The 19,560-nt window shown below is 41.7% G+C and overlaps 1 protein-coding gene across 2 annotated transcripts in view; it reads left to right on the top strand.

Annotated features, from left to right (window-relative positions):
• Rapgef5 (Rap guanine nucleotide exchange factor 5) overlaps nt 1-19,560 on the top strand; it is a 231,505-nt gene that overhangs the window by 181,436 nt on the left and 30,509 nt on the right. For both annotated transcript variants that reach the window (XM_075948631.1, XM_075948633.1), the window contains 6 exons: nt 2,873-3,017; nt 4,628-4,725; nt 10,592-10,622; nt 11,369-11,447; nt 13,619-13,768; nt 18,015-18,112. In XM_075948631.1, the coding sequence (XP_075804746.1) occupies nt 2,873-3,017; nt 4,628-4,725; nt 10,592-10,622; nt 11,369-11,447; nt 13,619-13,768; nt 18,015-18,112 (601 nt within the window). The remainder of the gene's footprint in view (nt 1-2,872; nt 3,018-4,627; nt 4,726-10,591; nt 10,623-11,368; nt 11,448-13,618; nt 13,769-18,014; nt 18,113-19,560) is intronic.

Here is a 19,560-nt window from a genome sequence, read left to right as displayed (position 1 = left end):
TTGCCTGAAAAAGGTTCCTCAGCAAATCTCCACAGGAAATGTTCAGGAAAATGGATTATAAGCCAAAGATTTTATTAAAATCTAATGATAGTAGCCATTTAAGATTCTTTTCCTGTTAAATAATTGTTATATGTCTCCCAACTATATCCCAACTATACTGCATTTTCCCACCTAAAAGAATACTTTAAAACTTCATAAGGTGTTAAAAATAAAACATCTCTTAAAAACTTATGACTAAGTCTTCTCTACAGAGTGTTCAGAACAGCCAAGGCGACCCAGAGAAGCCCTGTCTCAAAAACAAAAACCAAGAGTATTTATAGATTTATGTATGTGCATATGAACCAGAAATAACATCTGTTTATGCACGTGCTTCTTTGGAGCTTCGCTGGACCCGCCAACCAAACAGATCTATAGCTATGTTGACAGTTCTAAAGTCTGACCAATAAAACTGATCTAGAAATGTTAGTTTTGAATTTGAAAATTTCAACAATATGCATATTTTTTTTCTCACAGTTTTGAAGTGGAGTGTTGTTTTTTTAAAAAAAACAATAATTGTGTTTTTAAATTTCTCCTTTAGATGTATGAATCTGTGAGCTAATTTCATCTTCATTTTAATGCTTACCTACTCGAAGGCAGTTACCACCCATTAGCTCTAAAATTATGTCCTATAGCAAACTGTTGTCTTCAGCTATGGTCCGAATATTATTTTTATTACCACTTAGTAGTGTACTGCCCCTGTGGATGTTTCCAAAGAATGTCTGAGGGTCTCCTTGGGTATTTGTGTTGTTCAGTCTTTAGCTGGGACATTTTATATGGAATTTTAGTTCTTTCTGCAACTTTTTCATTATTAAAGTCCTCATTCTTGTTTGTGTTTTCTCATGATTTATAAACACTATTTGTAGATTGGAACTATTTTAGAGTGCTTGGATATTTTATATGGATATTTTTATTGTAATAGGTTCGAATGGCTTTTGACTTTTGTCATAGTAAAGCACATTATTTAGGCTCATAGCCAGGGCCAGCTAATATTCAGCGTATTGCAAAGATCCTGCAGCTCATCCTGTGCCCTTCCCCCATTCCTCCATTTATAAATCAGTATAAATAGGCCTGGGCCAAATATAAAAGAACCTATACCTTACTACAGAAGTAGAAGAACAAATGCCAGTTTAACCCTTAAGTGTTCTAAAATGTACATATATCACGGGGAACATGAGGTTAAGAAAACAAATATTAATGACTATAAATTGGGAATAATAGTTGAACACTCAAAGTCTTGACATTGCTTTATTCTGCTGATGCAAGACTGTCGTACTTAAAAATGACATTTGAATGAGAAGCACAGAATTTCACTAGAAGATATTGAAGTTGTTGGTGTTTCTCAGCTGGCTACATCTTCCCCCATGCTGGCCATTGTGAAAACAGAACACATGCAAACAGACATAGCAGAGTTACCCTTCAGAGTTGCTCTTCAAGAGAAAAACTGAAAGAAATAGGCACTCTAACAGAAGTTTTTTGTTTGTATGGCTCAGTTGATTTTACAAGAAGAATTTAAAAGTAGCCACAAAGTAACCTTGCAAGTGAAGGAGAAAGTGATGGAGCCATGTGTTTACATAGTTACGAAGTCTGATGAATAATAGCTCCTTTCTGTTTTGCAGCTGTTCATCGGCATTAACAGATAGGTACTCTTGATGAGCCATCTCACAATGTTTCCTATGTCTAGTAGCTTTTCAGCTCAATCAGTACAGCCAGGGCCCAGGAATGTTGGCGGGGCTGCACCTGTAACCCCAGCTCTTGGGAGGTAAGGATCAGAGGATGAAAAGTTGAGGCAGCCTCTGCTGCAAGAGACTTTGTCCTGGAGGACAGAGAGAGACTCATTCTGAGGAAATAAGAGTATGTGAATTTAGACAATTCATTCCTAGTCATCTAAGCTTGCTACTTTGAAGTTATTTTAATAATTAGTTAATACATGGTCATTATGTATAAATTAGGAAGTGACAATTAGTAAAATGGCTCAGCTATTCTCAAATCTCACTACTCTGAAAAGCCACTGTTAATCATCTGTATGTCTTTCTAAGTAATTAAAGTATTCATATAAGCATTGTTAAAATAGTCATGTAAGCATTGTTAACCCAAGTAGAAAATGCTGCTGTCTTTTGGTTTTTATGCTCAGCAGTATGCTGTAATGTTCATGTAATGACCCCCATTTTCATGGCCTCAGAGCCACTTATTTAACTGACTTCTTGCTGGGACACGTAGCCCTTCCCTGTTATGTTTTAAATTTACTTTAATGAAGGTGAAAGTCTCTACCCTTTTACCTGGGCCCTTGCACATTCATCTGGTTCTTTCACCAAGGAAATTCTTAGGATCCGGCATTTGAATCAGATCATAAATTGTGCTTCAGACAGCTGTGCTCATCTGGAACAACTTTAGAAGCAACTGCTTTTATAAAATATGAAGTTCTGCAGATCACAGATGGCCTGGCTTCCTTCTGATGTGCCTCACTGACACAGTGTTCACCTGTGCTGTGAGGCCGCATCTGCCTTGGAAGTGAGTCTGATATCAGCGGGCCTTCCTGTGTCCTTTGAACTGACGTGAAGCCCACACTGCCCCTAAGACTTTTCCAGCAGCTGCAGTGTGAGGTCCAGCCCTCAACTGCACGGTCTCCTGCTGGGGATGCTTCCGTTTGTTCCTGGGTTTGCTTTCATGCCTTTCAGAGCACACTGTCCACTCTCCCTGCTCAGGGTCTATTCTTTATCCAGCTCTGAATTCTTTGGAAAATATGCTGTAGCCTACTTTGTAAAAAGCTACACCAAATAGGCCTTTTCACATTTTGTATTTCAACAACATGGTGTTCTTTCTTAACCATTTGCACCTATTCTGCTAAGAAGCATCAAGGGGAAGAAGAAAAATCAGATGTCCCTTGTCGGAAGCGTAAGGTCCTACATCTGGTTTCACAGTGGATTGCTCTGTACAAAGACTGGCTACATGAAGATGAACATTCAAAAATGTTTCTAAAGGTATTCCTACAATTTCAAGTATTTTGATGTTAAGTGACTGATTTTATTTTCATCTATATGATTCAAAAAAAATCTTATTTTTAGTCATTCAGGTTTTGTGTCAAATACAGTGACAGTATAAATTCATTCTAACTTCCATGCCTGGCATTCTCTATATAAGGAGGAAATTATTTTAATAATTTTAAATATATTATGAAGAATTATATATGATAATATTTATATATACTAATTTTGGATGATTTATTTAAATCATGACAATCTTTTGCAAATTAGATAAATAGGATAAACCAAAATATACTGTAGTAATATGGGGAGCGGCGGCGGGGCTATGTCCCCAAAACCCCAGCTGCCCCCACGGCTAGCTTATGCCCCGAAATAATTACACAGACACTGTATTCATTTAAACACTGCTTTGGCCCTTAGCTCTAGCCCTTACTGGCTAATTCTCACATATTAATTTAGCCCATTTCTAATCATCTGTGTAGCGCCCCTAGGTGCGCTTACCGGGAAGATTCTAGCCTAAGTCCATCCTGGGTCGGAGCTTCATAGCGTGCGTCTTCCCTGGAGCAGGTAGCATGGCGTCTCTCTTGCGTCTGCTCCCGAGAGGAGAGCTGTCGGGTCTGACCTCACTTCCTCTTCCTCCCAGCGTTCTGTTCTGTTTACTCCACCCACCTAAGGGTGGGCCTATCCAATGGGCCTAGCAGTTTCTTTATTGCTTAGCCAATGAAATCAACAGATTGATATATGACACTCCCACATCAATATACTCTGAGATTTAATGCTAGATTTATGATAATGTTAAAACTAACAACACCTATATAGGCAAACAGTACTTGATAAGCATTTAAAAATCTCCTTAATCACATGTATATTATATCATAATATGAAATCTAAATACATGCTGTATTTGAAAATATATTTGAAAATAGATACTTGGCATTAAACTTTGAAATAGTAACAATCTGAAAGACACTAACCTAGATAAACCAATCTATCTAAATATTAATAATTTATAATATGTATTTACCATGGACAGTTCTCTGGATTAGAGAGTTTGGCTTATTTGACCATTGTATTGGATATACAAATCAGCACAAAGAAAGGTTAGACTGGGATTTTAGCAAGAAATCTGCTTTAGAATAGATAAATGTCTGAGCTCATTCTGCCTATCATAAAGGACATGGCATTGAACTTACCATTCACTTAGCCATCCCTCTGCCTAAACTCGGTTATTTTTCAAACCTACTGGTTATTTTAATTAATATGTTTTCCTTTCAGGTGGTCATGCAGGTGTTCTGTTTTGTGATCTAAACTACTTGTGGAAAATCTCTGATACCCAATTTCTAGCATCCCCAACAGACAGCTTTTAAAAGCAGTTTAAGAGAGCAATGCCGGGGGTTGAGTAGCTAAGGTGAAACTTCTAGTCCTGAGTTTCACCTCACTTCCTGCAACAAGATAACCATTACCAGAGCCTTTTTTCTTGGTGATGGTACAGGGACTGAAGGTGTGCTACCACTGAGCTATGTGGCTGGCCCTGTCTTCATCTGAATCCTCACACAACAGGCAGTGAATGGTTACAGTTGCCGTTTCTGTCTCCACCCTCTCTGCAGACCATCTACAGGAATGTACTGGATGATGTCTACGAATACCCAATTCTCGAGAAAGAACTGAAAGAATTTCAGAAGATACTTGGGATGCATCGCCGGCAGTAAGTATTTAGCTTTTCCCATAGCAGTTAATGAATGCAATAGCCAGTGTAAGAATTTAGGCTGGCGTGTACGTACAGTCAATGATTTTTGACATATTAACCCTGGATTTATCTTGATTACCTAACATTTCTAGTAGTAAATTATGTGTTTTTATTTTTGTGAATAAAAATAGAACACTAGTCATACTCACTGACTTTTTGTTTTCTTTTAAGTTTTCTATGATAAAAGCAGACTGGGCCATGAGAACCTAAGTACATAAAACCAGTAAATTATTCCTTAATTTTAAGTCTATATTAAGAAAATATCTGTAAATAGTTCCAGTGAGTCACAGAGCATTTCGTAGGCTCAGTGTTATGAGGTCCCCGAGGTTTCCTTTCTCTTTAGAAAGATTGGAGAAAGCCCCTTCCTCAAGTGACTGTGGAATGCCCGAGTGTCCCAGAAGTAGCACTCACACGTCTTCAGATTGGCAGTACTTGCCTTTGCTTGGTTTAACTGATTCTCTGTTAATTTTGGTAAATGAAGACATTGAGTCATTATTCAGTTCCAAGGTCCAGTCTTTGCTATGTCTATCCACTTTGTAGTGCAGTTCCTTATTTTTAGTAGCGTGAAGCAAGTACACCATCAGGTTGGAGATGTTTTTAAGACTTCAGCAACAGTGAGTGCATGTCTCAAGAAATGCAAGTTCAGGCCTTTGAGATCACTGATTTAGCTGTAGTAAAGGGGCCCCATCATGAATGAAAGTTGTACATAGGTCAGTCTTAAGTAGCAAGTGAGCCTTTGGTTCAGTTGTCAGGATTGCATGTCTGAAAATTGCGTGCAAGGTAGGACAGTGTTTTAGAAATGATCACAGTCTCATATGCATATATGAATAGCTTAGTATTGAGTTGAAATTATAATTAGTAAATGAAACAAAAAAGGAAAGAAATTGTTAAGTTGGGAGCATAGCCCCCAGCCCCTAGCATCCATCCCAGCCTCTCTGGCCTGGGAGTTGTATTGGTCTGGATTCCAAATCCCAGCATGGCAGGGTATTTGAGTGAGCTCCCAGAGGAGAAACACGTGGTTTTGAGGTGTGCATGGGCTCCCTGCTGTCCTGTCTCCCCGCCACCCAAGAGCGTCATTCTTAATAAAACAATGGGCATTTTGATTCGGTTTGATTTGACCTAATTGGATTTTTTGTGCAGGTGGAGCTGCCCTTTTCTTATTATTTTTACTTATCAGAAACTTTATGACAAAATAATCTCTTCTTTGGATGTGGCCCTGCACTATGAAGCAGAATTGTTACAGTTAGGAAACAGTAATGCCTGGTTTAGTATACTTAAATATATTAACTCTATCACTGAAGTCTAGTACATTCCATTAAAATTTTTCCATTATAACAGAAAATAGTAAGTTGGATTCAGAAAATTGTAGTAGGATACGGTTGGGCTAGAGGTGTGGCTTAGGGTTAACTATAGCTGTGGGTCATGTCCCACAACACAAGCGCACAGAGAAGGGTTGGGGCCTCACTTCTTTAGTGTAAGACTAAAAAAGACGTGGGCCAGCCTTCGCCTTGCTCTCTGTAAGTAGAAAGCACAATGCATGTGTCCAAAAAGTACCTTTTTTTCATCCTAGTTCATTTGAAACTTGGAATGCAATTTCAGATACATTATACATAGTAGATTAATGGTGAATAGTGTGTTTTATCTTTTTGTTTTGTTTTTGAGATAGGGTCTCACTCTGTGGCCCAGGCTGACATGAAACTTACTCTATGGTCCAGGAAGACCACCATCTTGCCTCTGCTTAGCCTCCTGGGTGTAGGGATTATAGACATGTACCACTATACCAATCAGTTTTGTTCTCTTTCATTTATCTACTTTAATGACATTTATTTATTTGTTGTAATAGGAGCGACGAGGCTGCGTCTCACCACCCAGCTAGCTTTACACCCGAAATAATTACATGGAAATTATATTCTTTTAAACACTGCCTGGCCCATTAGTTCCAGCCTCTTATTGGCTAGCTCTTACATATTGACCTAACCCATATCTAATACTCTGTGTAGCCCACGAGCTAGCTTACCAGGAATGATCTTAAACTGCATCTGCCTGGAGTGGGAGAATCATGGCGACTCCTCAACTCAGCTTCTTTCTCCCAGCATTCTGTTCTGTTTACTCCGCCTACTTAATTTTATGTCCTATTAAAGGGACAAGGCAGTCTCTTTATTTAACCAATGAAATTAACACAAGCCAGAAGACTCTCCTCCATCATTTCCCCTTTTTCTGTTTAAACAAAAAAGGAAGGCTTTCATTTTAACAGAGTAAGATTACATATAACGAAAGAGTTATCAAGCAAGAATTACAGTTATAATATTTATATCTATTTTATCTTTTATCATAACAATGGAAAATAACTAACCATTCTTCAACTCCATCAAAGACTCCAGAAGGATATAATATTACCTAAGCAAACAAGAAATCCAAAGCTCTAGAAATGACAGAGACATCTCCCTGCCTGGACAATCACCCAAAGTTCCTCTGTACCGTTGGGGCATCCATCTTCAGCCTTCAGGCCCATAGTATCCAGCAGACATTTCCATGAAGCAGGAAATTTCAAAGACAGTTCAGTCACTATCTGCTGTGTCCTGTAGAATGTCTCACAGACTCTTTCATGAGTCATGAACCCCAAAAGACCGTCTCACCTTTAGGCAAGTTCAGCAGTCCTCTCTCTGTGGGTTCTCTGTGTCCATTTTATGCAACAGTCAAGGCAAGAGCAGTTTCTTGCCCAAATGGCTATCAAACTCCATAAGAATCCTCTTTGATGCCCATCTTCCTCTTGAAGTAGATTGATGCCACCAGGAGCAGACATGTCTCATTGTCATGAAAAGTCCTAAGTTATTAAAATATTTTAAATGCCATATTCTGCAGCCTTTGAGAGATATGAAGAATACCTATCTGAAATACATCTCTATATATCTAGAAAATCTAACATGACTACAAGCTTTACTATTATCGATGATTATCCATTAACAACCTATATTTCTTAATTATACAGTACATTTTTAAATGAACTACACAATCACAATACCTTAATCAAGATCAAGAAATACATATACATATAACAAAATTGACCTTAAAATCTATACCAATGCAAATTATTCATACCTATATCATTTCCCCCTTTAAATGTAAAAGAACATTTATAAACAATATTTTGGGAACATGGGCGCAGTTTTTTCTCTCCAAACTGCTTTCTGCTGAATAGGGGCGCTGTTAATCAGATCATTTAGGGTGTAACCTGTATGCCAGGTTTATCTCAGTTGGCAGTTGAGTGAAGTAATTTTTTGAGGGTGTTCACAGCAACTTTTCGGGAGGTCGTGGTCTATCATACCATATCGGGATAGAATCAATCCACAGGGTCTGGTCCTCTGTGAAAACAAAAGAAGACCCTCTCCAAAGCATCATATCCTTAGACCCAAATTTTGAAATCGTAATACCCTTATATCCATTCTGGTTTAGCTTGGCAGCCCATGTAATGAAATGTTTCTCTGTACTTAGCTCCTTCACAGTCAAAAATTTTAAAGAAAACACAATGTACATGATCCAGACTCTGTGAATTTTCCATTTTTACATGGCTTATTTTTCTTTATTTCTTTTAATCTCTTAACTATCTGTACTCTGTTTCTTTAAAGGCTTTACCCTTTTTTTAAGACATTAACTTTATTCTTTATATTCTTTTTCTTCTCTCTCCCAAGCCTACGTACATTCATCCAACAGTGTCTGAATCTGTTTTATTGTGAATCTGTAATTTTTTTTTTTTTTTTACTATCCAGGAGCACTTTGTTTTGCACCTTTAAATCACTAAGCACTTAAGAATCTAAGCTGTGACAATTCCTAGGTCAAAAACAGGTACTGCCTGCTTGCCCCGCCCAGTCCAACATGGCGGAAGCCGCTCGTGCCTCTGATCTTTGCACATTGCACCAGTAGCATGGTGGAGCTGCTTGTGCCTCTGAGCCACAGCACACAATGACTTCCTTTTAGGCACGCAGTGAGTCTAGTTGCCATCAAACAAATCATAACACTTTTCTCCAAATGCTCCATTCAAAAGCTCTGTCTCCCGCAGGAGCCAGACAGAGATTGCAATGGAGGCACAGCCCAGAAAGCCGGCATATTAAAACAGCCTGCTGCTGAGCCAGGAAAATTTCAAAATGGAGGACGTACCATTTTGTGCTAGTTCTGGGGCCGCCAGGTAGGAGCGGCACTCAGCACTTTAACTCTGAGACTGAGCATACGGCCCAGAAACTCTTTTCATCCAAGTTACATCCAAATCTGACACTCAGAGCACTGCGCAGTCTGAAAACACGTCTCTGTATGGCGGCAGGAATCCACCACGCTCTTCCGCCTGCCTAAGCCTGATTCTGCAGTCTGCCCAGGTGCAGGCGGGGAGCGCTAAGCCACCAGCATGGTCTCAGAGCACTCTCCTTCTGATCCCAAGCGGGACCACAAACATCCAGTCCCAAATGCTTTAAAGCCAGAGTTCACGCTGGCAGCACAGCCCCAAGAAGCTGCGCTTTAAAATGACGCAGCGTTTTTTCTGCTGCTGTTGCCGAATCAGGAAATCTCTCTACAGCACGCCACCAACAAACAGCAAAAATCTGTGTTAAACTCTCTCTCCCTTATTTTTAAGTCTTTTTAGGTTTTTAAGTGGATTTAGTCCATCATGTCGGGCGCCACTCTGTTGTAGTAGGAGCGGCGGGCCACTTCCTGCCGCCCGCACGGCTAGCTTTACCCGAAATAATTACACAGAAACTGTATTCTTTTAAACACTGCCTGGCCCATTAGTTCCAGCCTCTTATTGGTTAGCTCTTATATATCGATCTAACCCATTTCTAATATCCCTGTAACACCACTAGGTGTCTTACCAGGGAAGATCTTAACCTGCATCTGTATCCATTAGGAGAATCATGGCGACTCCCTGACTCAGCTTCTTTCTCCCAGCATTCTGTTCTGTTTACTCCTCATACCTAATTTTATGTCCTATTAAAGGGCCAAGGCAGTCTCTTTATTTAACCAATGAAATTAACACAAGCCAGAAGACTCTCCCCCATCATTTATTTGTTTGTTTGTGTTGCTATGTGGCTCTGTCATGGTGTGTGTGTGTGTGTGTGTGTGTGCGCACGCATGCCATGGTGTGTGTATGTGATGGTGTGTGTGTGTCATGGTGTGTACATGGGTATTTATCATGGTATGTGATGTGTCATAGTGTGTGTGTGGGGGGGGTGTCATGGTATGTGGTGTGTCAATGGTGTGTGTGTGAGTGTGTGTTTGTGTAGGTGTGTCATGGTGCTCTAGTTTGATCTCTGCTGCTGTGATGAAACACTGACCAAAATAAACAACTTAGAAAGAGAGTCTTATTTGTCTCAAGGGAAATCAAGGCAGGAACTAAAACAAAATCCTGGAGGGACACTGCTGACTGGCTTGTTCTCCATGACTTATTCAGTTTACTTTCTTGTACAGCTCAAGACTACCTCTTCTGGCTGGCATCACCCACAGAGAGTTGGGCCTTTCCACAGTATACATTAATCAAAAAAAAAAAAAAAACTGCTTACAGGCCAGGGTGATGGAGACAAATCCTCATTTGCAGTCCCCTGTTCCAAAGTATCGCATTGATCAAAACAAAACAAAACAAAAACCAGTATGTCCAAGTGGAGGTCAGAGAACAGCCTTCAGAGTCAGCTCTCTCTCCACGGTGTAGATCTTGGGTTTGGAACTCCGGTCCCCAGGCTTAGCAGTTAGCGCCTTCCCCTGCTTATCTGCCTCTCTGGCTCATCTGTACAGCGCTCCTGAAGTGGGTCTTCCGCAGTCTCATGTCTTACCTTTTTCTTTGTAGCACTGTTGATGAGTACTCACCACAAAGGAAGGTAGGTAAATGCTTTCCTATCTGCAGGGGAGCAGGGAGGGGGTCTGGCTTGGAGAGCTTGCCCTGCCTGATTTGGCAGTTTCCTTGCAATTAAAGTGAATACTGCCTCAAATCTAACATGGCGAGATAGGGAAACCCAGGGATGCAGCCTGCATTGTCCTGCTTTGCTATATCTCAGGCCTGATTACATATGAACCCTTGACTTTTTGACAGTGTGCATATTTTCTGATACATTTTAAAGCCTCGGAACTTCCCTACTGTTACCAAATTGATAGAATTTTGAATTTTAAACTGCTCATATGCCTCCCTATAAATCCAAGTAAGAATCTTAGCTAGAGGATTTTCCTTACTCCAAGAGTAAGTCTTCTGAAAATTTTCAGCAGGACAGAGAGATGGTAGCAAGTGTGTTGTATTTCCATTGAACTTGGTGAGGGGGAATGTAGGAGAAGACATTGGTCAGTGTCTGGGAAAAGGTGGGTAACCATAATTAACCAATGGCGGGAGTGTGAAATGACCTCGCAGACTGGAGAAGGCAGGAGCTGAGATTGTTATAGCTGTGTCTCAGAACTCGCGCTGGGATGAAGAAAGTGTCTTCTAAAGAACTGTGAGTGTTTCTGAGGTGTCCTCTGCACCAAATAGACCGAGGGGCTTTTGCTTGGCTAGCTCTTTTGGAATGTGCTGTAAATAGCTGTGACTTTTCAGAGGGCAAGGGTACATTCATTCATTGTTCTTTCTCCCTTTTCGCAGAGTAAAGCCCTTTTCCACCAATTCAGTCTTAAGGAGAACTGGCTGCAGCATAGAGGAACTGTGGCTGACACAGAGGAAAGTGAGTCACACAAGAGGGCCAGCATCCTCCTCCAGGAACACATCTTGCCTACAACTGTCATTTCTAGCCATCATTCCTCTTTAGCAAGAATGTTAATATCAAATATCATGGCTTTTTTTTCTTGGTTTGAGTTAATGCAGTGTTTGTTCAAAGACCAGGATATTCTTACTTGGAGAAGCAAAGAACAGGAATGTGTGCACAGAACCAGCCCTCTCGCATTCTACAAAATACTCTGGAAACTCAGCTTTTGCTTCTCTGAGCCTTCCTTCTGGCTCTGGCTACCCATGGTCCATGGTTCATGATTGACCAGAAGAGCCACCAAAGCCAGTGTGCAGGGTCTTAGCTGAGTTGGTCCCCGAGATTTAGAAGAGCAAATGTTCAGAGAATAATGAGAGAATGGGTGTGAGAGACGGTCACCTGAAGCTCCAGGGCACTCAGTCAGTGCTCCTTGTCCGATAGGGCTCCCAACATCCCTTGCGGGTAGAGGCATTCAGCAAGCACGAGGGGAAAAGCCTTGTGAGCGTTTTGGAGGTGCTGGTATGTTTTCAACTAGACGCTCTTATGGCAGAGCCTAGATGGTGTGGAGGTCCCTGTTTGAGTAGAGGTTGAGTCAGGGCAGGCCGAGAGACAGGATTGAAATGCCTGTGCTGTTGTCAACTTGAGAAGCTTTCCACTCATCCTCCTCCATGTGCTAAAGGGTCAGTGTTTACTATTTGTTTGAATTTTCTAACAATGCCAAAATAATTGTCTTAATGACAAACAACAAATCTGTCCCGTGGCGTAGGCTAATGCCCCCAGCAGCAAGGGTTCTGTTGGTCTGTGTTAGCTGTCTTCTGCCCCAAATGAAAGAGCAAATGCAATTACCTTACCTCCTAATGCGTTAATCGCTGACCTTCCTTGTCCATTTCTTTTATAATTTAATTGTGGAGTTTGCTAAGCTGAGCTTCAAAGAGACTTCAGCATGGCAAAGCCCCAGGCTCTTCTTGTTTATCAGTTTATTACGCAAGGTCAAACTCAGCCTCTGTGTAGTAGTTTATAGGCTCAATCTTTACTCCAAATCTCCATTTCCCTAATGGAAGAGGAGGAGGAGGAAAACCTCTCTCTTTCCCAAGTCTGCTGACAAAACATGAAGTAATGATTTGTCAAAAGCTACTGATCTAGTGGCACGCTGTGGCACACCTAACCAAAGCAAAGACTAGAGCGTCTGGTGCGGGCAGTGTATCTGTTTGAGGCTCGATGATAGCAGTTGGCTCTGGGCTTGCTGCCTTTTCATTTCTAGAAAACCATCCTTGAGTTAATTTTGTGATACCATTTACATAGCATATAAAATTTCCATTAAATCTGTAACCCCCTGCTTATTTTTGAGAAACTATAGAAGTTTGTCTGAGCATATTGTTGTCCTGTTCAGTCTAAAGAAGCTAGCATTTGCATGCTAAAGGAAGCTGTTGCAGGAAGTAACAAGTCAGTGATACTCATCACTACTAAAACTATCTCTGCTTTGCAAATCATGAAAAGACTTTTTGCCAGAGCCCAATCATCCTGACAGTGATAATATGCTATTAATCATTAATAACACTGCAAACATTAAAGGGAAGTTTTCCAAAGCTAGAAATAGGACCTCTATTTAAAAACTCAAACGCAAATGGATATGGGTCGAGGCTGAGGCTCATGCAGGCTCATTCTCAAATGACTGAGAAAGCTGCACACAAGAACCAAGGCAAATGACAGACTTTCAGATCAGCTTCCAAGAATTCCGGTAACAAGTGTGCAGTTCTTGATTGGGCCACTGAGACGGTCCTGAAATGGAGTGTAAAGTAAAAATGTATTCATTAGACATTTTAATACGCTGCTTTGGGAGATCTTCGTAGCTCTCAAGGAAGGGGTTCAAAAGTATAGTCTTTGGGGCATGGTTTCCGTGTCCTCTGACCAGGCAGTCTGTCCCCAGCTCATGCCGCTGTGACTCAGGGATCCCTTGCAGTGTGAAAAACCATGCTCCTACATGGTTCCTGCAAGCATATGCTGACAAGCTGCACCCTTGCATCCTCATGTCCTAAATGCATCTAGCTGCACATCCTTTTCACTTAAGACAACAGCAAGGTGATACCTTAATTAGAAAAGTCTGTGACCTCGTGATCACGATTCTCTGGTTACTGTTCTTTTGACTTCTGCAGTTTTTTGCCATGTGTATATAACGGAGCACTCCTATGTCAGTGTGAAGGCAAAAGTTTCCAGTACGGCCCAGGAGATCCTGAAGGTTGTGGCTGAGAAGCTGCAGCGAGCTGAAGAGGATCTGGCTCTGGTGGCCATCATGTTCTCTGGAGGTGAGTTATGTTCTTTCCTTGAATATTAATCTTCCACTGGATCTCCACCAGGAGGAAGCAGAGTAGGCCATGCTGCTTCTCCTTTCTCTGCCTGCAGCTGGATGACCACAGCAACAATACAAAGTGCCTACTAGAGGTGTTTCCATGACAACAGTGGAATTTCCTCCCTTGAATTGAATAGGAAGATGTGCCAGTGTTTTGAAATGTATTAAAAGCTTTTTGTGTTTTTTAACATTAGATAAGCCTTCCATTTTCATATTTAAATTAACTTCAGAAATTGTTAAAGGATTTAATTACTGTACAGAGAGGGGGTAGCCTTGAACTAGTCATCTTGCTGGCTGAGAATTGAATATTTCGACTCTGTTAAACAAGAGGAAACTGTAAGGTAAGCCACAGCTCACAGGCAGTGCTCTCTCAGGTGCACATGGTAAGCTGGGCTTTGTCCCAGCTTCGCCTGTTGGGCCTTGTTTGTCCTACAAGGAAGCTTTATTGTCTGTCTTGAATAGATCATGCAGATTACAAGCTGACATTGGTGATGTGTGCAGCCTGGACAAACCCCTTGTTTTCACTGGAGCCTGCCAGATTACAATGTCAATGGCCTCCTTCTGGGCTTACATTCTTTATCAACTATCTCATTAACTAGCCATGAGGGAAATTTGGAGAAGATGACTGAGCATGGTCAGTGGGAAGCGGAAGCACTACATTAACTAATCAGCCAGTCGGTGTTGGGGGATGGGAGCAAAGACAAGGCATTCCTGTTTACTCTACAGGGAGAGATGGACTTGAAATATATAGAAGGATAAAGCATTATGTAACAGATCATTATTCCTGCTACCTTCTTGCTCACAGGCTGGTCAAATAGTCTGACAAGTCAATCCATTACACATACAAAAAATAAAAATTAAAGAACCACAAAGCCAAAGCCATTCCCTGTAAGCCTAATAAAGCCCTTTCTTTCCTAGAACTCTCATTGTACAGCTTAACAAAACACCATCCAGGGCTGAGGGTTTAGCCCATTGGTAGAACACAGGTCTTGTATGTACTAGACTGTGGGTTGAGCCCCAGAAACACCTATAACTCCTAATTATCAATGAGAAATAAAAGCAAAAATTTGCAAAGCATGTTAACCCAGTGAACTTTAATAAGGAAATGATTTGGGGGTGGGAGTTGTTTGCTAAAAACTAGAGATGGGAGCTAGAGAAAATGGCTCAGTAGTTATAAGCGTGTGCTGCTCTTGCAGAGGACCCAAGTTCAGTTCCTAGCTTAAAGCCATCTAAAAACACCAGATCTAGGGACTCTTGACACCCTCTTCTGGTATCCGTGGGTATTGCATGCACATGGTACACTAATGTGCATGCAGATAAACATTCATATACATGAAATAAATAAAAATAAACAAAATCTTAAAATGCAAATAAAGTTGTAGAGAGTTTTTAAGAAAATCACTCCCAACGATGTGTTTGCTAGTGAGCTAGAGGAATGCATGTCCTCATTAGTTCTGAATTAATGATGATTAGTTCTGATTAATGAATTAACATCTTCAGGGAGATGTGTTACATGTGTCATGTATTCCAAAAGAACAAAACATTAAATGATTATAAGCAATATTAAACTTCATCAAAACATAATTTGCCTCTCGAGATAGTACCACCGTAGAGAACAACCCCTGGGGCTCCATTCAGACCAAGGGTGTGAGAAAAGTCAGGCATTCAAGGGAACTCCACAGCACAGTGAAGGCCCATGGCCCTTGGGAGCAGACTCACGCCAGCCCCGAGCCACATGAGAATTGGGAAGCTAAAGAGGTGTCTTTTTTACCACCGCGTGTCTACAGGTGCCTGGGAAATGCCGTTTCCACACTGCTAGTGTCACCAGTGTGGGCAGTGATACTCTGTCGTGTGTGAGTCCTTTGCCTGTTATCAGCAGAGATGACAGGTTACCCTGAACTGTCCACAAATGTTCCGTTCATTGAGTAGTTTTTATCGATCGGCTGGTTATGGGGGTCAGTTTTCTAGACTGATTGGTGGTGTGATGGTCTATAAATTGCTTCCTTGCCTGCGTCTTATTGTCCTTCAAACAATAAATTGGGGTAGGGGCAGGGCTTAATTGTTGATTAACTAGTCATTGCTGCAGTGAAGCTTGTCTCACAAATAATGTCTTCCCTCTTCTGCAGAGAGAGCTGGCACCACGAACTGGGTTTTGTTTCATTCTGTTTTTGAGAACAGTTTAAGGAATTTGTTGATGGTTTCATGGCTTTTTTTTTTTTCTAAAAGAGGCACCAATTGTTCACAAAGCTTCAACAGATTTCTAGATATTTTGTGTCCAAGGTGGTATCATAGCAGCCAACCCATTTTTATTAGAGGCTAAAATTTAGTTTTAATCTTTGATATTTTGGTGGCCCCAGCTATTTGGAGCCATTTACTACCTGTGTTTACCACATATAAAGCTAACACATTGGAAATAAACTAGACGATCATTTAGGTGCTCTGCAGAAACCAGAAATATTCAAAACAAAATTTGGCATTTAAGTAGATTAAGTTGCCTACCAAGTGTTTCTGTCACTCACACCAGTAACAAAAGTGCTGCCCTAGGGTAAGTGAATTGCCTGGCCGCAGAACAAATTTTACTGTTACTTGATCCTTGTGTGCACATTTGGTGTGGAGGAGGACATTCATCTGTGAAAAGAGGGCTCAGTCTGCAGGAGAGGGAACGCTAGACTCAAACATTTTGCAATAAGGAAGTTAAGCAGCCAACTCTCAAGAGCATCCAAACAAACAGAGAATCAGCCTTTTAACTTGCACGTAAAGCAGACCATTAATAAATTATAATGGGTGTTGTTCAGTGTACAAGTTTTATATCTAATTGTAGGGAGATATGTTGATATATTTCTAAAGAGAGAATTGGTAAGTAGTTTGGCAGTTGATGTCAAAGGCTTTGCAAACACCCCCTTTGCCAGTAATTTCCCGCTGGGAAGTCTCTTTAAAAACTTGTAAGTAGAAGGGATTTATGTGCAAGGATGATGTTATAGCTGCTGTAATAACAGACCATTTGTCAAGACGCTCTGATGTCAGACCCTGTGTTAGTACTTAACATGTATTAATTTATATGACCAGAAAAGGGAATCCATTAAATGTTCAGCAGTGGAGGGGTGACTAGATGGTGGTGTAACGGGCTGCAGTATACCAGTGAAACATGACGTAGAAACAGCAAGTGGGTACGTGTTTCTAATGAAGTCACGCCGTACAGCCACACGTGCATGTGTGAACGAGTATGCGTGTGTGAACGACTGTGTGTGCATGAACGAGTGTGCGTGCTGAACGAGTGTGCGTGAGTGAACGAGTGTGTGTGCATGAACGAGTGTGCGTGCGTGAACGAGTGTGTGTGTGTGAACGACTGTGTGTACATGAACGAGTGTGTGTGTGAACGAGTGTGCGAGCGTGAACGAGTGTGCGTGCTGAACGAGTGTGCGTGAGTGAACGAGTGTGTGTGCATGAACGAGTGTGCGTGCGTGAACGAGTGTGTGTGTGTGAACGACTGTGTGTGCATGAACGAGTGTGTGTGTGAACGAGTGTGCGAGCATGAACGAGTGTGTGTGTGAACGAGTGTGCGTGCATGAACGAGTGTGCGTGCTGAACGAGTGTGCGTGTGTGAATGACTGTGCGTGCATGAACGAGTGTGTGTGAACGAGTGTGCATGCGTGAACGAGTGTGCGTGCGTGAACGAGTGTGTATGTGAACGAGTGTGTGTGTGAACAAGTGTGTGTGCGTGAACGAGTGTGTGTGCATGAACGAGTGTGCGTGCGTGAACGAGTGTGTGTGTGAACGAGTGTGTGTGTGAACGAGTGTGCGTGCATGAACGAGTGTGTGAGCGTGAACGAGTGTGAGCGTGAACGAGTGTGTGTGTGAACGAGTGTGTGCGTGAACGAGTGTGTGCGTGAACGAGTGTGCGTGAGTGAACGAGTGTGCGTGAGTGAACGAGTGTGCGTGCACTATAAGAACTGCTGATATAGGGACTCACGTGGTTATTTTGGAGAGGGGATTATAACTGAATTTCGCTGTCTATCTTAAACTGTCCAGTTTAGCTCTGAGGTCTAGGTGATGTTCCTGCCACCACAGGCATTATGTTAAAATGTGCAAAAAATGAACTCACTCAAAGTCTGCTTACATTATTTTAAATATTTTTCTTGTGCAAATTTTACAGGCTCCCTTGTGTTTCTAATTACTCTTTTTTTTTTCTTTTTTTAATAAAGAAAAGCATGAATTTCAGCCAAATGACTTGGCCGTTTCCAAATCCCTGGAGGCCTCGGGTCGGATATTTGTCTACCGGAAAGATCTTGCTGACACTTTGGTGAGGACTTCTGTGCTGGCACTTAAACACAGTGTCAGACTCAACAATACTTTCAGGCTTTATGAGAAACATATATTAAACTATTTCCTCTTGCAGCCACGAGTACATGCCAAGTGACGTGTTCTGTAAATCAGAAGCCTTCCCTAAGATCAGTCTTGCTTTTGCTCTGTTATAAAGAATTAAAACAGTGACTCCCTGTGCCACAGAATCCTGATTTAGTCTCTTCTTTCTCTGGGGGAGTTATATGGGCACAGGGCTGCGCAATAATCCCAGATAGATTGGGAAGAGAAAAGTGTATACTCTTGAATGTTCTCCTTAAAGACAGGGTGGATTTTAGGCTTCCCTCAGTGAGATGAGTTGTTAACAATACCAGATGCCCTGAAGAGTAAGATATTGAAAAAATGGAAATAAACCCACCCTTCAGGTTATTCTCTGTATAAATTTCAAGAACATGTATGACTAAAGGACCACCATTGGTATTCCCAGGACTTCTTAGTAGACAATGGGTCTGATTTTATTCTTGCCCATGAAAGAGGACAGTCTGAAATGCAGCTATTGTGGGTTCTTCATAAGCCCACACTTTACCTGTCTACTGGACCCTCCTTCTCGGCCACATAGCCACCTGGGATAGTCCCCCCCACCCCGGACGTTCTTCTACAGGGCCTTGCAGAGAGCCTAAGGTGGTCGTGGGTGATGTTCCAGTGGAATAAACGGGTACCGTGAGCGATGTTCTCAAAGGACCGAGACCCCATCCTGCCATCCAGGGCTTTCTCCACCAGCTTTGGACACCATGGCGCATGTCTTTGTGGGAAGCAGATTTAGGAATTTTATCTTCAGAGGCTGGGGAGGACTACCACATGAGTCTGCTCACTGTACCCCTTAGCACTTTCACACAGATAAACAAGTCTTCCTCAGAATCACACTGTAGAGCCTGGAGGATTGAAATAGAGAAATATAAAATGTCGCCTGCCAAGGGCAGTGGGCAGCCCTGAGAGAGCCTGGAGGAAAGGAATCGAGAAATATAAAATGTCAGCTGGCTGGGGCAGTGGACTGCTTTGAATAACCAGAAGGAAGCTAAACTGTGCTTAGGGGCAAATTTGAGGGGAAACAGAAGGGACAAAAGGCGGAGTTAACCTGTGATCAGACACTAGCCCATGCTGCAGTTTTCCCTTGGAGTTCATTTCAGTGTTTTGCCCCATCCTAGCAGACGATCCCTTGAGACCTCAGCACCAGAGAATCTGTGCGTTCACAGACTCAGTGTCTTCTGACACAACACTGCATCCTACACCCTCTGTGGAGTGGAGAGGCAACTTGTGCTTTGATGGCTAGCGAGGCAGTCGACCCTGCGGGCAGTCTGTGAAGGTCCTCTGTAGTTAGCATTTGTTTTAACAGAAAACATTTTCATAAGCATTAAAGTTCTAAATGGCGTGTTATCCATATCATTTGAA

Source organism: Microtus pennsylvanicus, chromosome 14 (assembly GCF_037038515.1).
Source record: "Microtus pennsylvanicus isolate mMicPen1 chromosome 14, mMicPen1.hap1, whole genome shotgun sequence".
Classification (NCBI taxonomy): Eukaryota; Metazoa; Chordata; class Mammalia; order Rodentia; family Cricetidae; genus Microtus; species Microtus pennsylvanicus.
Note: the sequence above shows the minus strand (reverse complement) of the source record. Positions and strands in the feature narration are given on the sequence as shown.